The following is a 17709-nucleotide window of genomic DNA, read 5'->3' on the forward strand; positions in this document are numbered from 1 at the left end:
CTGTCCCTGATCCAGGACACAGCCAGACCATGACCACGACCACCGTCGACCGCAGAGAAATCGCTAGAGCCCCCTGCAGACAGAGAACGACCACCCACAGTGATCAGTGAGCCAGAGCGCGAAGAGGAAGGGACAGCGTTGAACATCGCCCCGGAGCCGAAGCCCCAGATTGAGTCTATGGTAGATTTTTTCTTCTTTCGCACCTGACTTAAGTCTACCTGGGTCTCATCTACTAATCGACGTCCCTGAACGTCTATCAACGTTAGTTTAGCTATATCTGGGTCTCGTCTACAATCGACGTCCCCGAAACGTCAATAATCGACGTTAGTTTACCTATATCTGGGTCTCGTCTACAATCGACGTTAGTTTACCTGTATCTGGGTCTCATCTACAATCGACGTCCCCGAAACGTCAACAATCAACGTTAGTTTACCTATATCTGGGTCTCGTCTACAATCGACGTCCCCGTAACGTCAACAATCGACGTTAGTTTACCTATATCTGGGTCTTGTCTACAATCGACGTTAGTTTACCTGTATCTGGGTCTCGTCTACAATCGACGTCCCCGAAACGTCAACAATCGACGTTAGTTTACCTATATCTGGGTCTCGTCTACAATCAACGTCCCCGAAACGTCAACAATCGACGTTAGTTTACCTATATCTGGGTCTCGTCTACAATCGACGTCCCCGAAACGTCAACAATCGACGTTAGTTTACCTATATCTGGGTCTCGTCTACAATCGACGTCCCCGAAACGTCAACAATCAACGTTAGTTTACCTATATCTGGGTCTCGTCTACAATCGACGTCCCCGAAACGTCAACAATCGACGTTAGTTTACCTATATCTGGGTCTCGTCTACAATGGACGTCCCCGAAACGTCAACAATCGACGTTAGTTTACCTATATCTGGGTCTCGTCTACAATCGACGTCCCCGAAACGTCAACAATCGACGTTAGTTTACCTATATCTGGGTCTCGTCTACAATCGACGTCCCCGAAACGTCAACAATCAACATTAGTTTACCTATATCTGGGTCTCGTCTACAATCAACGTCTCCGAAACATCAACAATCGACGTTAGTTTACCTATATCTGGGTCTCGTCTACAATCGACGTCCCCGAAACGTCAACAATCAACGTTAGTTTACCTGTATCTGGGTCTCGTCTACAATCGACGTTAGTTTCCTGTATATGGGTCTCGTCTACAATCGACGTTAGTTTCCTGTATATGGGTCTAGTCTACAATCGACGTCCCCGTTCAATTTATACTCTAGTGTGTCTCTTCATCGACGTCGGCTGAGTCCCCTAACCCTAATTTGCTTCTTTCGCACCTGACTTAAGTCTACTTGGGTCTCATCTACTAATCAACGTCCCTGAACGTCTATCAACGTTAGTTTACCTATATCTGTGTCTCGTCTACAATCGACGTTCCCGAAACGCCAACAATCGACGTTAGTTTATCTATATCTGGGTCTCGTCTACAATCGACGTCCCCGAAACGTCTACAATCGACGTTACTTTACCTGTATCTGGGTCTCGTCTACAATCGACGTTAGTTTCCTGTATATGGGTCTAGTCTACAATCGACGTCCCCGTTCAATAATATTTATACTCTAGCGTGTCTCCTCATCGATGTCGGCTGAGTCCCCTAACCCTAACTTGCTGCGCAGAAATAACTTAACAGACTCCAGACAATGCCTTCGAATATGCTTTTAGGATCTCAGACAAATTTCAGAGAGAATCCCACCAGCAAAAAGAATACAACAGTTTTTATAGAATAGGAGCATGGCGAAAATGACATGATACATTACATAATTTCCTTACAATTTGATTGGTTCTTCATATGCAAACCCTTCTTTTACTAGAAGCAAACTCTGTTTTCTTGATTGCTTCACTTTGTTCTTTAATCACAAGTTTATAAATTTAGATATCTGTCTAAATTAATTTCCCCTTTTTGTTACATCCAGACATCATTCACTAACACACACTCAGTCACAAGTTTATACCAAAGGGTTTGGAAACATTTAAGATTCAAAAGCATATGAATGTTATTCCTGCAAGAAAAATAAATGTTAGTTATGATTAATTAAAAAATCCATCACAAGTCTGACTAGGGGTGTGAGCCAGTGACATCAGTGGCAGAGGGAATTCTGGTGGAATTGGACAACAAGGACCGGCTGATGGATGTGGACATGGAGGTACTACCTCCTGTCTGTTCTGAATCATCACTGTTTTAAGACAGCACTTCAACTGTTTCGTTGACCTGTTGGGAATTTGGAATTACTCTGTCACCTTCACCGCAAAGCTCAGCCAGTCCTCAAGCCCCACTCTGGATCCCTGCAGCCCTTCGTCATCCCCGGGAACGCCTTGCTGCGAAGTAAAGCCTCAGGTCGTGCAATCACCAGCCTTGCCCGAGCGAGAGGATCCTGTGGCTCCGCCTCCTGCCTCTAATCCCTTTGCTCCACCTCGCTTTGGCTCCTCCCACCTTCAGCTTTGCCACACACCCTCAACCTTGTGGCTCCACCGTGTTCCCTCATCCCTCCGGCTTCCCCTTGGTCAGTCGTCACTTTACTTCCGCTGCGGACTAGCGAGCCTTGCGCTGCGCTCAGTCCCTCCACTCCTACACCCGCTACAGCGGGTTCCTCCTTCCCTCCGCCTCCGCCTCTGTCCTCTGTCCCACCGGCTCCGCCTCAGTCCTCGGGCACTCTGAATCCGCCTCGGACGCTCATCGCTGTGGATTCGCCTAGGTCTCCAGTGCCAGTAATGTCGCTCAGTACCATTGTCTCTCCGTCTGCACCCTGGGATCAGTCGGTCGCCCCCCGGATTTCATTGGCCATAGCAACATGGCTCCTCCCTCCTTCGAGTCCTCCGTGGGCTGTCATCATGCACTGCCTTGCTCTGGGTCTGCTGCATCGGGGCACTCTCCTTCATCGCCGCTGGGGTTTTGTTGTCGTCCTCCTGTCACCATCCCTCCACTGCCTCTATCACCATCCCTTTGCCTGCTCCTCTTGCCATCCCTTTGCCGCCTCCTTGCCCATCTCCAGAGCCCCCACCTTCCCTCCCTTGTCTGTTGTTGCTGTGCAAGGTTGCACTTCTTCGGAGGGGGCGTAATGTCACTCTTATGTTCAGTTATTTTCTTTTAGTATTCTTTTAAATACTTTTAGTTTGTATTTATGAGTCCCATGTTCCTTTGTTTGAGTTTCCCGCCATTCATCAGTTCCCATGGACACTAATCTTCATCACAGTTGCTTGTCATTAGTTAATCACCATGTGTATTAAGTTCGTCACCTTCTCTCAGTATTTGTCCTGTCTCGTTTGAGTTAGCATTTGTGAATGTGTTGCTACTACCTTCTGTTATTTTGCCTGTTGGATTATTATTAAACCCTACATTTGAACTACATAATTTTATATTATCTTATATAATCTTATATTTTCTTATAATATAATATAATATATTATACTGTATTATATTATACTATATTATCAAGAACTGTACTATGAATAAATAAAGACCAGTTATGTTTTTATATTATATTATATTATATTATATTATATTATATTATATTATATTATATTATATTATATTATATTATATTATATTATATTATATTATATTATATTATCAAGATTATATCCAATGAATCAAGATCACTTAAACATCCAGTCATAAACATTTGAACATTATTTTAATCTGAAAAGTTTATTCTTACAAGGTATATTCTTAATTGATAGTGCCATCTAGTGTTGAATATTAAATACTTGCTACACAACAAAATTATCTGAAAAGTGACTATACTTTATGGTACATAAAAATTTAATTACTAATCTACTGTATGTTATTCATGTCATATTTTAAGTATTTGTAAGCCTTTATTTAATAACGGTACTTACATTATGAAGTGTTATGACAGTATATGCATATTTTTGTATTTGACTGATTTAATGTGTGTATTTACGTATACACTGGCATTGCGTTTCTCTGAAAGCGAACGGGGTGGGACAGATTAATCCTGCAGTGAAGCAGAGCCCCCCTGAGGAGGCATGGGGGAAGGGTGCTGGTGGGTCACATATATTGTCTGAGATCATATCTGTGAGCTGCCACAGAGACAAAGCTGCTTTTTAGGGCAATCACCCTTCATCCTGCTTCAGACTCCTGTAGTCCATTTCATTCTCCACAGCCAGTAGTATTTAGAAAACAGACAGTTGGAAGTGCACAAATGGATCATTACAAATGAAGAGGGAACATTATGAAAATGACTGGAAGGGGATTTGACCTTCCTAGTATTGACACCCCATGCTGTGCATTTGTGTACATTCTTTAACCATATAGGCACAATATGGATTCAGAAAAAGTGCATGAATAAAAGTCTATATTACGAATTGAAAAAGGAAATAAATTGAATGCATGAGTAAATGAGAAGTTACTTGGCTAATTAATATTTAATTGCAATAAGAGCAAAAAAAAAAAAAAAATGGTATGACTTATTAGTTCATATACAGTATATGAGGTCTGGGGCAAGGATGCTGGTGGGTCAAGTATGCTATATTATTTGTTCTGGCATAAGGTGGTCAGAGTAAAGATCGGATAGTGAGAAAGGGTTAGTGACTGTGTTTGCAAGAGTTCTGTTTGGTACTCTGACCTTGTGGGGGAGTGAACACAACGATGTGCTTGTTTTTACCCTTTTACTGATCCAGCAGCTCTTATAATCCACTGTTTAAGCGCCTTATCTGTAGCACTATTTTGAGGAGAGAGGAAAAAAATACACTATCTGCCTTGCTTTTTAGGGAGTCTGACATTGATCTTTATTGTTGACTGTTTATTTACAACAGAACAATTTAATTTTAAATAAAGTTCTGTGGTCTTATAAAATACCAGCACGTGCATTTGATAATGGTCTGCTGTATTTTATAGATGTGTGTGATAAGATTATAATATATATAGCCCTTTTAGCTATTAAGCAAAATGTATTTTGTATTGATAACCATACATTTTTAATAGTATGGATGTCTGAATATTAAAACCATTATTTAGGCATTTATAATTTCAAATACGGATTTAATTTTTGATAATCAGTCAACAGCAAAAAAATATGTTGTTAATCTCGAATTATGAGTATTTTTCATTGACCTATGAACATTCTTTTGATATTAACTACAGAAGTTGTATCTAATTTATTTTAAACCTTAATAATTTAGTTTAGTTAATTTCATAAAAAAATTAATTTATATATTTTTTACAACTTGCTTTGTTTAAGTAAAATATCAAAAAATATATATTAATAAGAAACCAAAATGTAGTATTTCATAAGAGTAAATGAATAATAACCAATCTGTATGGATTAAGTTTATTTAGATAACTGTAAATTAACCCCTATTGATATTGTAAACTATTTATATGTGGTTTGTATTACTCTAATAATAATAGTGAAAAAAGAATATTAAAAATACACGAAATATTTATAATGTAGTAGGCTATTACGTATACATATTTGTAGTATTAGTAATCAGCGCATTAGCCACAAACAGCACTGAGCACTTTCCACGTGTCTTGCTGGAAACGCGACATAAAGTGAACTACAATTACCATGAGGCATTCCCACTAAAAGGGCTTTCCTTCAACGCGAAGCAGACGCGCCACGCCGAAACGCTGACTGGGTGTTGTAGTTCTACATAATAGATTCGTTGTTACATCGACCGACAGCTACGATTCTAAAAAACAACAAGTCCTACAATGCTTTGCGCCGCAATCACATACGTGACACGCCACGGTAAATGTCCGTGTGTAGGCGAGTCACGTGTATAGAGTCCGTTGATCTCGTTTCGTGTAAGCAGTGAATCTCTCCTGTTTGTTCATTTGATTTGGGCCCCATTTCATGTTGTTTTCAAAACAACATTTCGTGTAGATTTATCTATCTTCGGCGAAGAATGAGCGACAACGATGATATCGAGGTCGATAGTGATGTGAGTATAGTTATTTGTGTTTGTATTCTGCATGTTTGAGAATTAAACCTCTTGTATTTTCAATTCTTGAGCCTCAATACGAGGTTAGCCTGTTAGCTAGTTAGCCAACCTAGCGTTTGAAATAATTTTCTAGCCAGCCTAATGAGAATATCCAGCCAGATGAGCAATTACACACGGGGTCGAGTCTATACTTGTCTCCATATTTGTACATTTGCGATGCTATGTACTAAAACAGTGCATTGCATCCATCAATAGCCAGTTAAGTATCCCTCTTACAGCTGTAGCTACAATTGTACTTTCTGTTCTGTTTTCTTACAGGAAGAATCTCCGACATTTCACTCTGTGGTGCGTAATAAGTGGAGCAATTAATCCAGTTTTAACCTTTAATGCCGAAAATATCTTCTCTTTTTGAGATTAGCTACAATTTATTTCCGGGTAGGTACTGAACGGCCGTAACTAATTTGCATCGTTGGACGACACAACAAGATAGAATCAAGCCTAAAAGGGGTAGATGTGGTGGATTCGATGAACACGGGCAGAGACACACGCAGTCGGCTTGTTTTGAGTCGGTTCAGGGAGTTCAGTGCTCGACAGCAGGGCACTTGCTGCAGGAAGGGAGGGAGTGAGCGAGCGCTGGGCTTATAGCGAGTGCGCGGCGCGATACGCTGGAACGCTCGCGTCAAAATTGACGAACGAATTCTCTATAATCGAGCGTTCTAGTGTGTCGTGTCGCGACGCTAGCAGGTGTACATGCAATATTATTGGACGATGTCCATACGACGGCAGGGTTGTAATTCATGCCTTTCACCCCTATGAGATCTTGTTTTTCTTAGATTAGACTGTGTGAATAAATAAGCAACATTAAATATTAATCCTGAATCCTATGGAACATCCCCCTTTTCAATTTTCAAAGTCATTTTTTGTACATTTTTATCAAATTATTAATACACACACAAAAAAACAGTGATAGAAAAGAAAAAAACTAAACAAAAATGAAACGAAAGTTATGATAACACGCACACACACACACTGTATGTTTTGTAATTCAATGTAGATGTGTGGGAACCAACTAGGGTAGTTCCGTCATTTATGTATCATCATGCTGTTCCACACTTTTTCTGTGAAACGCAAATGATCTTTGGTAGAATGAGAAAAGGTGCATGTGAATGGTGACTAAGTTTGTCAGTCCCTAATATTTTTCTGTTTGAAATATTCTATATTCTGCATTAAAGTCATACAGGTTTGGATCAATGTGAAGGTGTTGATGATTATGCAATTTTAATTTATTTGTGAAATTATAATATCACAATAACAAATTTCCAGTCCGGCCAGTGAATTAAAGGGCTTGGTTTCTGTCAAGCTTCCACGCCTTGCGTTATTCATGCATTTGCAATTAAAGCATAATGCTTTTGTTTTTGCCATTGACATCACAATAATCCAGAGCCTTGAGCAATTGCGTGCATCTGCTGCCTGGCTTCATGTCTTAAACGTGCATCTTTAAAGAGAAAAGTGTAGTGTAGAAATGTGGTTATGGCTAATTTCCAAAACCAATTCGAAACTACATTGCTAATTGCTTAGTTTAAAAGATGTGACCAAGTCAAAACTGTTAAATGTCTCTCAGAAAATGAAATGATAAAATGGATTGAAATGTGAATTTGGACATTTTCATAAACTTAAAAAGGCCTGACCTTGGGATTTTGTGTTACCAGAATGATCTTACTATGTATTATAAAGACTTTTAAGTGTCGGTTAATAGTTTATTTTCTGCACAGGGATTTTTTTTTTCCCCCACATGTAACCCTAACCTGTTTGCTCAGCATGCCATGCACTCGGGCTGCTCTGTTTCTCTAGAGAATGGGCTTGTAGACCCTTTCACACCCTAGACTGAGACTTAATTTTACCTTCATCATGAAGTTTAACACTTATAATAGTGTTATTTTCATTGCCATTTTTTGGCTTCCCAACCAGTAAATGTATTTTGCCGTTAAAGTGCATTTACTCGCATTCAAATCAGTCCAAACCTGTATTTATAGTTCCGTGGAACAAAAAGAAGACTTTTCGAAGAATGTTTCAACTGTCCATGTGATGGAAGTTAATGCAGTCCAAAATGACTTTCATTGAATGGACAATAAACGTGTTATGTGTTCCACAGTAGAATGTCATACAGGCTTGGAACGACATGTGGTGAGTAAACGATGATAGACGTTTTGTTTTTGGGTGAGCTATCACTTTTAGTAATGGCTGGTCAGTGGTCAGTCTTTGCAAAGTGTGTCGTGGGGTTCATAGTGGGATGTTTAAAATAGCACTCATCACAAAGCAGGCTTGTTTTCACTGGCCTTGAGTTTTCATTGGGTAGACTGGAGACACAAGGTCTGCAATGTCTCTGAAGTCCTGTTTATCTCCCCCTTCCTTTGTGCTGGGAGGAAATTTTTTTTTTTTATCAGGATGTTGAGATCATAAGACAACAGAAGTGCATGTTGAGGAGTATATTCAAAGCTTTCCTCAGCAATACTGCTTGTCATTTTGGTTTCTTTTATGTCATTTATAGCCTTTATACCTATAATTTCACTAGAGACATTGCTGATGTTTTTTGTTATGATAAAATTGTGGAGAAGCCATATGCAGAGTATAATTTTCACTATACTTGAGTGCAGAATAGCCCTTGACATGTTGAGCAGTCTGTCACCTCACGTGGATGTAATACAATCCTGACACTGGCAGTGTGCAGTGTCACCTTTTAGACATCAGACAGACAGCCTGGATCTACCAGTTACATTATGGCCACACCTCGCTCTTCCAGGTGGTGCGTAGACATTGGAATGTCTTTGTGCTGCCCGGTGGCACTTTAACATTTGGATAACTGCTTTCGTTTTGCCCCTTTTTCCACGGAATGCAAAAGAGGCTCTTGTTAATGAGTCACTGGATTCGAAACAGGTTTTACAGCTGTGCCTTTATGTAATAACAGTGTCTTGGCCAAGCCCAGTGACATTGGACTCCAGTGACCATGTTGTTTTTTCAGGCCAACAGTCTCAGGGTACTAAAAAACCAGGCTTAACGTAGAGACTTTTTGTGGGATAGTGCAATTGCAATCTTTTTGTTGCGTCCTAATAGCAGATATTTTAATTCACAACATATTAGTATGTCTTAAAATAACTAATGGAAGTTATGATAGATTGTGCGTTAGCTAAGGATGTTCTGACCAAACATGGTCCAAAAGAATAAGCTGCAAAAAACTGACATCATACAACGTTGTTTCTCTTACAAGTCTCTCAAAAATGTTTTTATAATTGTCAGTATCACTTAAAGGGTTAGTTCACCCAAAAATGAAAATTCTGTCAGTAATTACTCACCCTCATGTTGTTCCAACTGCGTAAGACCTTCGTTCATCTTCGGAACATAAATTAAGATATTTTTGATTAAATCTGAGTGCTGGATCACTTCTCCATAGGGTGCCAGGTGACCGAAACTTGCTGGCCCAGAAAAGTTATTAAATAGATCGTTAATATAGTCCAAGTGACTACAGTGGCTCGATCTTAAGGATATCATGCGACGAGAATACTTTTTGTGCGCAAAAACAAACAAAAATAACGACTTTATTCCACTATTCATTTCTTCTCTCTGGGCCTCGTAGTGTTTTTGCACAGCGCGTCTGTGTTGCACGTCAACACGCATCACACACATGACCAGCGTCGGCCAATAGTGAGCCTACGTGGTGACGTGCAACACAGATGCGCTGCGCAAAAACACTACGAGGTCCAGAGAGAAGAAATGAATAGTGGAATAAAGTCGTTATTTTTGTTTGTTTTTGCGCACAAAAAGTATTTTCGTCGCTTGATATACTTAAGATTGAGCCACTGTAGTCACTTGGGACTATATTAACGATCTCTTTAATAACTTTTCTGGGCCAGCAAGTTTCGGCCACCTAGCAGCCTATGGAGAAGTAAGTGATCCAGCACTCAGATTTCATCAAAAATATCTTAATTTGTGTTCCGAAGATGAACGAAGGTCTTACGCGGTTGGAACAACATGAGGGTGAGTAATTGCTGACAGAATTTTCATTTTTGGGTGAACTAACCCTTTAAAGGGATACTCCACTTTTTTTTGGACATAGGCTCATTTTACAACTCCCCCAGAGTTAAACAGTTGAGTTTTACCGTTTTCGAATCCATTCAGCCGATCTCCGGGTCTGGCGGTACCACTTTTAGCATAGCTTAGCATAGATCATTGAATCGGACAAGACCATTAGCATCTCTCTCAAAAAAATGACCAAAGAGTTTCGATATTTTTCCTATTTAAAACTTGACTCTTCTGTAGTTACATCCTGTACTAAGACCGACGGAAAATTAAAAGTTGTGATTTTCTAGGCTGATATGGCTAGGAACTATACTCTCATTCCTGCGTAATAATCAAGAAACTTTGCTGCCGTACCATGAGTCCAGCAGGCAGATATGACGCAAAAATAGTCCCCAGCTCGGTAACTTCCAACGTGACCAGGACTAAGAGTCAAGTTTTAAATAGGAAAAATATTGAAACTCTTTGGTCATTTTTTTGAGAGCGATGCTAATGATCCTGTCCGATTCAATGATCTATGCTAAGCTATGCTAAAAGTGGTACCGCCAGACCCGGAGATCGGCTGAATGGATTCGAAAACGGTAAAACTCAACTGTTGAACTCTGGGGGAGTTGTAAAATGAGCCTTTTTCAAAAAAAAGTGGAGTATCCCTTTAATTAAAACAATAGAATATAATAGTTTATGTTGACATTTAAAGGTCTACAATTAATTTTTAAACAGTTTAGTTGAACTGTAAATGTTTCCTTATGACTAACACTGTAACCCAATGGCACCGTGACAAGCGAAGAGGCTGAAGCCATTGTGATTCTCTCATTTGCAGGCAGACAAACGGGCACATCACAATGCGCTGGAGCGCAAACGTAGGGACCACATCAAAGACAGCTTTCACAGCCTTCGGGATTCCGTTCCCGCCTTGCAAGGGGAAAAGGTTGGTAAAAATGTCATTGGTAAAACCATGAGGAACACAAGAAGGCATGTTGTTTTGTGTGCTTTTTGTCAATGAAATGTCTACTGTATTACATTGAAACTGTTAATTGAATGTAATGGGTTTAAATGTTCTTATGAGCTGATTAGCTTTTGTTGATTTCCCTGATGTTTTAAGTTGGAGGGTGTGAATTACAAGTGTAATGAGAATTGAGAGCAGAGTAGATCCAGACTGATTGATGTGATCCATGCACAGTTTGGTGCCAGGAAGCCATTACAGGGGGAAATGCGGTTTCTCTTTCCTCTTGTGTGTCTTGTATCTAAAATAGAGAGCTCAAGAGTGTAGTAGAAATAATAGTTTGACCCTTATGTTAGAGCTATGTTTCCTCTAGGTATATAGTGCATGGTTTCTGTTATATTTCAGTCTATTAAAATGAGTCACATGACTAGGGATGCATAATATATTGGTACGATATTTGTTATTGGATGATATTAGGGATTTTACTGGTATCGCCTGATATTGGATGTTTAATTGTGCTCTATTTTACATTTAGATTAAGCTAGCGTTAGATGATGGCAAATGTAAAGATAATCTTAAACACTAATAATATTTAGCAAATCTCAAAAAATAACTTTTTGGTTGGAAGTACCATTATAAGAACTGCACTTTTTTTTGGGCAAGTGAGTTTTTCATGGGCCAATGTGAATAAATCTCGGATTTAAATTCAAAGAGACAAGATAGTCTGTGCATGACCTGACGTTTTATTCTTGTCTACAGTGAGGCGATGTAAGCATTATGAATCGCTGATGAAATGAAATGTTTCATTCATACTCAAAGCCAGAGGGCTCTCACTTCCAGAAAGTATACAACTCTTTATAAAAGAAGTAAAAACTTATGAAATCCCTTATATGGACAATGTACTCCAGCTGTAGCCAAATAAAAAGCTGAAACATGAAGACAATAATCACACGATTACGACAGTATGGTTTATGTGTGTTTTTTTTAGGCATCTCTCTGTGTTTTCATAACATTAATAAAGGCTGTGTCAATTAGAACTGCATTATTTATATACTTTACAGTATAGAAACTATTATTCTGATAAAAAGCCTCATTAAATATTAGTGACTTTAAAAAACACATGCTATTTACATTGTATAATATCCAAGATGAATTAATGCACAAGTGTTTGTAGTACATAAACCAATTATAAATGTGTCATTAGGAAAAATATAGAACATGAATTATAGGTTATTGTTCAGCAGTGTATTTAATTTCTTAGTCAATCAAAAGCAAGAGATAAGAAAAGGTCAGATTAAACACTTGACTTTTCTGTTCCCCTTTACTTCAGAAATGTGAAGCTACCAAAAGAGGAGGTTTTTAAGCTGTTTGTATGTGTTCATTAGGGTTGTTTGGATGAAATGGGTTTTGGGGTTTATGTATGTGCAATGATACTTCATTCCTTGCGTCAAATTCTAGTTTTTCATTTGTTGCTGACAGCAATCTATCAAACAGGCATCCCGAGCTCAAATCCTAGACAAAGCCACAGAGTACATCCAGTACATGCGACGAAAAAACCACACACACCAACAAGACATCGACGATCTGAAGAGGCAGAACGCCCTGCTGGAGCAACAAGGTGGGTGTCGCTGTGTTATTCCATGCTTTTGCTCTCTGGTCATGGTGATTTGTGTGCTGAAGGAAAAGCCTAATTTGACTTGTAGTTCCCTTGTGCCTCAAACAACATGATTTTGAGTAGAAATTGAAGAACGTGTCGTCTTGTCTCTTTAATTTCCAGTGCGGGCACTGGAGAAAGTCAAGGGGACCACACAGCTCCAGGCCAACTACTCCTCTTCAGACAGCAGCCTGTACACCAACCCCAAGGGCAGCGCTGTATCAGCCTTCGACGGTGGTTCCGACTCGAGCTCAGAGTCTGAGCCGGAGGAACAGCGTTCCCGGAAGAAGCACCGCGGGGAGGATAGCTAAATAGCGGATCCTCGGCCCGCTCCACAAAGTTCTCCTCTGAGGGGAGGGAGAGTCACAGCATTGGCCTGTTTCTTGTTGTATTTTGTGTACCTCAATCTCCCCAAACCACCTTGATCAATCTCTTTCAGTGAATGTCAACCCTCGATTCAGAAACCTCGCCTGAAGAAACCTCTTTGCCAGGTTTGGAAGAGCGGGGGACGCTAGTTACGGGAAGAACACTCACGGAAAACACGGCTTGTTTTTACTCTCCCTCCCTCTCTCGACTCTGTTCGTCCATCTTGCGTCCTGGCACACGCAACAACAAACGATGATTTAAACCCAAAATGTGGCAGCTTTGCAACTTAAGGACTTGATGCTTTTTTTTTGTTTGTTTTTTGTACCCTTGTCTGCAATCCCTCCAAGTGGAAATTCAAAGGGTTGAATGAGGTGTACAGCTCCTAGCACTGCTAAAATATAAATTTTTGTTGAATATCTTAAAGCCTGCTTAGAACTTACCCATAGCTGAATTGTCCCGAGTGGTTTGCCTTTCTAAATATGTTACTTTTCCATAAAGGATTGTTTTTAAAGCATCTATCAATGTAGCCCTTGTTAAACCTAGGGGATGAGTGATGCATTTTGAAATGTCATTGATAAAATCCCTTATTTAAAAAAGAAAAGAAAACCAACATTCTTTATGGGAAGGCTGCTGAGCTTGTGTTGTATTTGTTGTTTTAGCCTGATGTAGTAAAAGTTTACAGGTTGGGGGAAAAAAAAGATACTTTTTTCTTTTCTTTTAAAAATGGGGGTTAAAAAGTGAAAAAACTTATATTTTGAATCTGTAATCTGAGCCTCCCAAACATGCATTTTATGTATTTCACTCCATACTGGGAATATAAACGTTCCAAATGATGTATCCCCCCACGAAGCTAGTCAATATTGAAAGAGTAGATTCATGTCGTGACTTTTAAAGGTAAATGTTCTAAATGTTCATTGGAAATTTGACCGCTGCACACCGCAAAAAAAAAAATTGCATTTTGAGTGTCTAGGAGATGCGAGTGAGTGCGCGAGTGTGTGTGTGTGTGTGTGCGTATCTTTTACCATATTTTCCACTTAGGACATTAGTAAAACTGAGTAGGTCTTTCTTTGTCTGATTCCATTCCATGGAAATTACAGGTATGTTGTACATACTGCCAACAGTTGTCTTGCAAGTTGAGGCCTACCTTTACAATGAAAATTATAAATAAAACTATTTTATCCTTTACATATGCTGTGTGGTTCTTTTATACCAGTGGTTCTCAACCTTTTTGACTCCAGGGTTCCCCATTCCCCACAATGGATTTTTCCAGGACTGGTTTCACAGATAGGGTTTAGAATCTCGGTCCTGGAGGGCCGCTGTCCTGCAGAGTTTAGCTCCAACCCCAATTAAACACACCTGAACCAGCTAATCAAGGTCTCACTAGGCATACTAGAAACTTTCAAACAGGTGTGTTGGAGTTAAACTCTGCAGGACAGCGGCCCTCCAGGACCGAGATTGGTGAACCCTAAAGCAACACAAAGGAACGTTTCCTCTTCGGTCGCCCTACAGGTTGGAAGCGGAATTGTCCATTACCGCTGTCGTAAATAATTTCGCCGCCCGCAGCCTACCGTCGCACGCACGCTCGCTGTTGATCGAGTACCGGCTTTGAATGAACGATGTCCACAGACAAGGTAGAGTATGATGCATGATTTTATGAAAGCATGATGTATTGCGACATCAGAAACGAAGAAAAACTAAATAATGACTATTGTAACGCTTGACGTAAAGCAAGTCAAATTTGTAGTTTTCTTATGTCTCATTCGAACTACAGAAACGCGACCCGGTTTGGCAAACTTGCATAGTGTGGTTAAAGCAGATATAGGGCTGCAAAGCGAATCCAGAAGTGCCTTTCACCCTGTTACGACTTGATGAACCACTGATACGATTTTGGAAACATTATTTTAAGGTAAACATTTTGACTTAGTGTTGCTTTAATGCCGGGGACAACGACTATCTGAAACATTCTAAGACTGAACTGAACCTGTTTCCAACGATTGGAGCAGATTTTAAACACTGACTGAACGCAACTGTCTCTGACCTGGCGCGTTTGGTCATGATCAGTCGTAAGTATCAAATTACATTCATAATCGGCCTTACAGTCGTTAAGTGTGTCCCTGGTTTAAGCCAGGATTAGGCCTTGGTTAAATTAGGACATTTAAGTACGTTAGTTCTTTTAAATGTGCAATAGATAAAAACATTACTGGTGTGCATCAATCTTATAACGGCCATATATGTTTGCAAACGCATGGCATAGCTATGAAAATGTATATTCATAAATATATTTTATTATTACTATATATTTTTTCCCAGATCATTTACTCTCCCTCATAGTTCAAACCTGTATGACTTTAAGATATATTGATGTTAAGATCAAAAACAGTGGTCCATATTATTTGTGCACTGTAATCAAAGTCTTCTGAAGGCATTAAACAGCTTTGTGTAAGGAATAATTGAAAATTTACATTATTCATTGAAAATGTTCTCCATCATAGCTCTTAAATCTCATTCATATTTCTGCATAGTCAAAGATACAAATCAAAAGATGTGAATGGCCTTTACACTGTTTGAAGAAACAAATTTAAATTAGAAATTTTATGGAATCAAATGCATTAATGCACATACACAAAACCATCCTCAGTCCTCATTCACTTTAATTGATGGAAAACAATGTCATCATTCTGCTGAATCTCTCTTTTGAAGAAAAAGTCATACGGGTTTGAAAAGACATGAGAGCGGGTAAATAATGACAAACTTTCATTTTTGGATAAACTGTTCCTTTAATGTAATAAGATGAAATTCCATTCTGTTTTGATACTTCATACCAGCATATTCAGATTAAAAGCATGATGATTGAATTATTGAATACAGTTGTAATGCTCATTAAACAGCAAAGGTGACAAAAAAAATTACAAAATGTAAACACTGTACTCATGGCTGAGTGTTGTACCAAGACTATTTCCATATATTTGACATTGTTTCAGTCATATCTGTCAAATAGCACTCAATTAGAGATGACAGAAATAAAAGTCAAATGATGGACTGCCCATAGTGAATATAGATAATACATAATGCACCAACCGAAAAATAAAAACACACCTTCATCCAAGTCTTTATTTCTGTCCAGAACCTACTGTCACATGCACTCTGGGAAATGTCTGCCAAAGCCCAAAATAAGCTGGTATGTGCAATAAAATATCAATGTCTGGTGCATGAAAAACACCTTGCCTTGTCAGTCTCTACCGTTTTCCCTGGCTAAAACCCACAACCCCATGCTGAAGCTGTAGTATATCAGGCCCTCGGAGTGTTTCCCCACCTGTAGATGCTTACAGACCAGCAAAGGACATTTGGCTACAGCATTTACAGAAGATGCCTCTGTGTTAGGTCAAGCTAGCTCAAATCCCCAAACATTTTTACAATAAAAAAAGAGGAAAAAGTCTATGACTGGTCCATCGCATTTGCCGTAGCTCCCATCTGAAGTGGAACAGGTAACAGGTGGAAATGTTCAATCGCTTGGGCGACCTTCTCTGGACAGATGTTGTAAACTGGATGAGTTGGTGCCTGAAAAGAAGAAATAGGAGAACATTTAGTTATATGAATGCATTATTCTCAATGTGGCTGGGCTCAACTGAATTTTTAGTATCTCTTACCAGTCTGTTCTCGTCTCGACCGAGGATCAGCTCATTATGGAGGTCTTTGTTTCCGAAATGCTGTGCAATTGAGAGTCCACTCAGACAGTAGCATGTGTGGTAGAAATCTCTAGACCTGTGGGGAATCAATGATCAACTACTATGAAAGTCTGGTATGGTCTGTATAGTTAGTAAAAGGACAAAATATCCAAGACAGTTGTATTTTTCACATTTTAAAGTTCACATTTTAATTTAACTTTGATTCTTACAGTTAAACAAGATAGATGTAATGTAACTTTTATGACCTTTCCAGCTAGACGTTTTTCTTTTTGTTAGTTACTAGAAAAGAATATGTACAAAATCAGATTCGCTAACTAAAAAATTCAGACTCGTTTGTGAACCGCTTCATTGAAAAGAATCCATTCAAAAGAACGATTCACTCACAAACTGCAAAGTTTTGCTCCACACTAACTCTAGACAAGAACAAGAAACAAAAATCCTTATCCAGTAAATCACAACCAACTGTAAAGGTTATGAGGCATTCAAATATTTTTGGGGACAATGGGGGGGCCTTGGAACCAAAAAGTAGGAGAATGACTGCTTTATTTGACACATTACTGGTCATATTATTACAAGCTGATAAACTCTTTTATATATGCGTGCGTGTGTAAGAGCTGTACTCACTTGCCCGGTTTGTCCAGAAGGCCTCCACCAGGATTCTGGCAGCAGAGGAGGATGTATTCCTGCAGGGCCTTTCTCTCAAACATCCAGCTACTCAAACTCAGCGTTGAGTCTCCTATATACACAGTAATATTTTCTTCATAGGTTAAATTACTATACATGACATTAGACCCCAAAATATCCATGTTGGGTTTATATTTTGACACAAAACACATGGGGGAAAAAAACACATGGGGAAAAAAAAAATCGCTTGATTATCTTTATATGTTGTCACCTTCTTTAAAAAGAGCCCTGTGGAGTAACGGTAATAGTCCTGCTTGCCAGAAGGAGTAACACCCATCCACCAGCTTGTTACAGCGGCCTTGAAATCCACCTTCAAAACGCATTTGTCTGCTGGTTACC

The 17709-nt window shown here is 39.3% G+C and overlaps 2 protein-coding genes across 5 annotated transcripts in view; one reads left to right on the forward strand and one right to left on the reverse strand.

The window, feature by feature from the left end:
• The first annotated feature begins 5658 nt into the window (after positions 1-5658).
• Positions 5659-14185, forward strand: max (myc associated factor X). 4 transcript variants are annotated; one of them, XM_084091413.1, is made up of 5 exons: positions 5659-5966; positions 6285-6311; positions 10858-10965; positions 12460-12598; positions 12758-14185. In XM_084091413.1, the coding sequence occupies exons 1-5, from the start codon at positions 5931-5933 to the stop codon at positions 12943-12945; spliced, it is 498 nt and encodes a 165-aa protein (XP_083947539.1). In that variant the 5' UTR covers positions 5659-5930; the 3' UTR covers positions 12946-14185. The 4 variants fall into 4 exon arrangements, with proteins under 4 accessions (XP_083947539.1, XP_083947540.1, XP_083947541.1 ...); XM_084091414.1 differs by having other exon boundaries at positions 5801-5966; positions 12475-12598; XM_084091415.1 differs by lacking the exon at positions 6285-6311 and having other exon boundaries at positions 5802-5966.
• Positions 14186-16097: 1912 nt separating this feature from the next.
• Positions 16098-17709, reverse strand: part of fntb (farnesyltransferase, CAAX box, subunit beta) — a 15972-nt gene continuing 14360 nt past the window's right edge. Inside the window, exons 9-12 of the mRNA XM_084091884.1 lie at positions 17582-17709; positions 17311-17422; positions 16648-16762; positions 16098-16558 (exon numbers count right to left, since the gene is read on the reverse strand). The exon at positions 17582-17709 is cut by the window's right edge and continues 5 nt beyond it. Of these exons, the coding sequence (XP_083948010.1) occupies positions 16436-16558; positions 16648-16762; positions 17311-17422; positions 17582-17709 (478 nt within the window). The 3' untranslated portion in view covers positions 16098-16435. The remainder of the gene's footprint in view (positions 16559-16647; positions 16763-17310; positions 17423-17581) is intronic.

The sequence above is a fragment of the Abramis brama genome (assembly GCF_963993115.1).
Source record: "Abramis brama genome assembly, chromosome: 18".
Taxonomy (NCBI): Eukaryota; Metazoa; Chordata; class Actinopteri; order Cypriniformes; family Leuciscidae; genus Abramis; species Abramis brama.

What these genes read in the sequence shown, in the direction of transcription:
- max (XM_084091413.1), top strand. Translation starts at nt 5,931, where the DNA reads ATGAGCGACAACGATGATATCGAGGTCGATAGTGAT. An exon ending in ATATCGAGGTCGATAGTGAT is followed by an intron (nt 5,967 to 6,284) that starts GTGAGTATAGTT and finishes GTTTTCTTACAG; the next exon opens with GAAGAATCTCCGACATTTCA. An exon ending in CTCCGACATTTCACTCTGTG is followed by an intron (nt 6,312 to 10,857) that starts GTGCGTAATAAG and finishes TCTCATTTGCAG; the next exon opens with GCAGACAAACGGGCACATCA.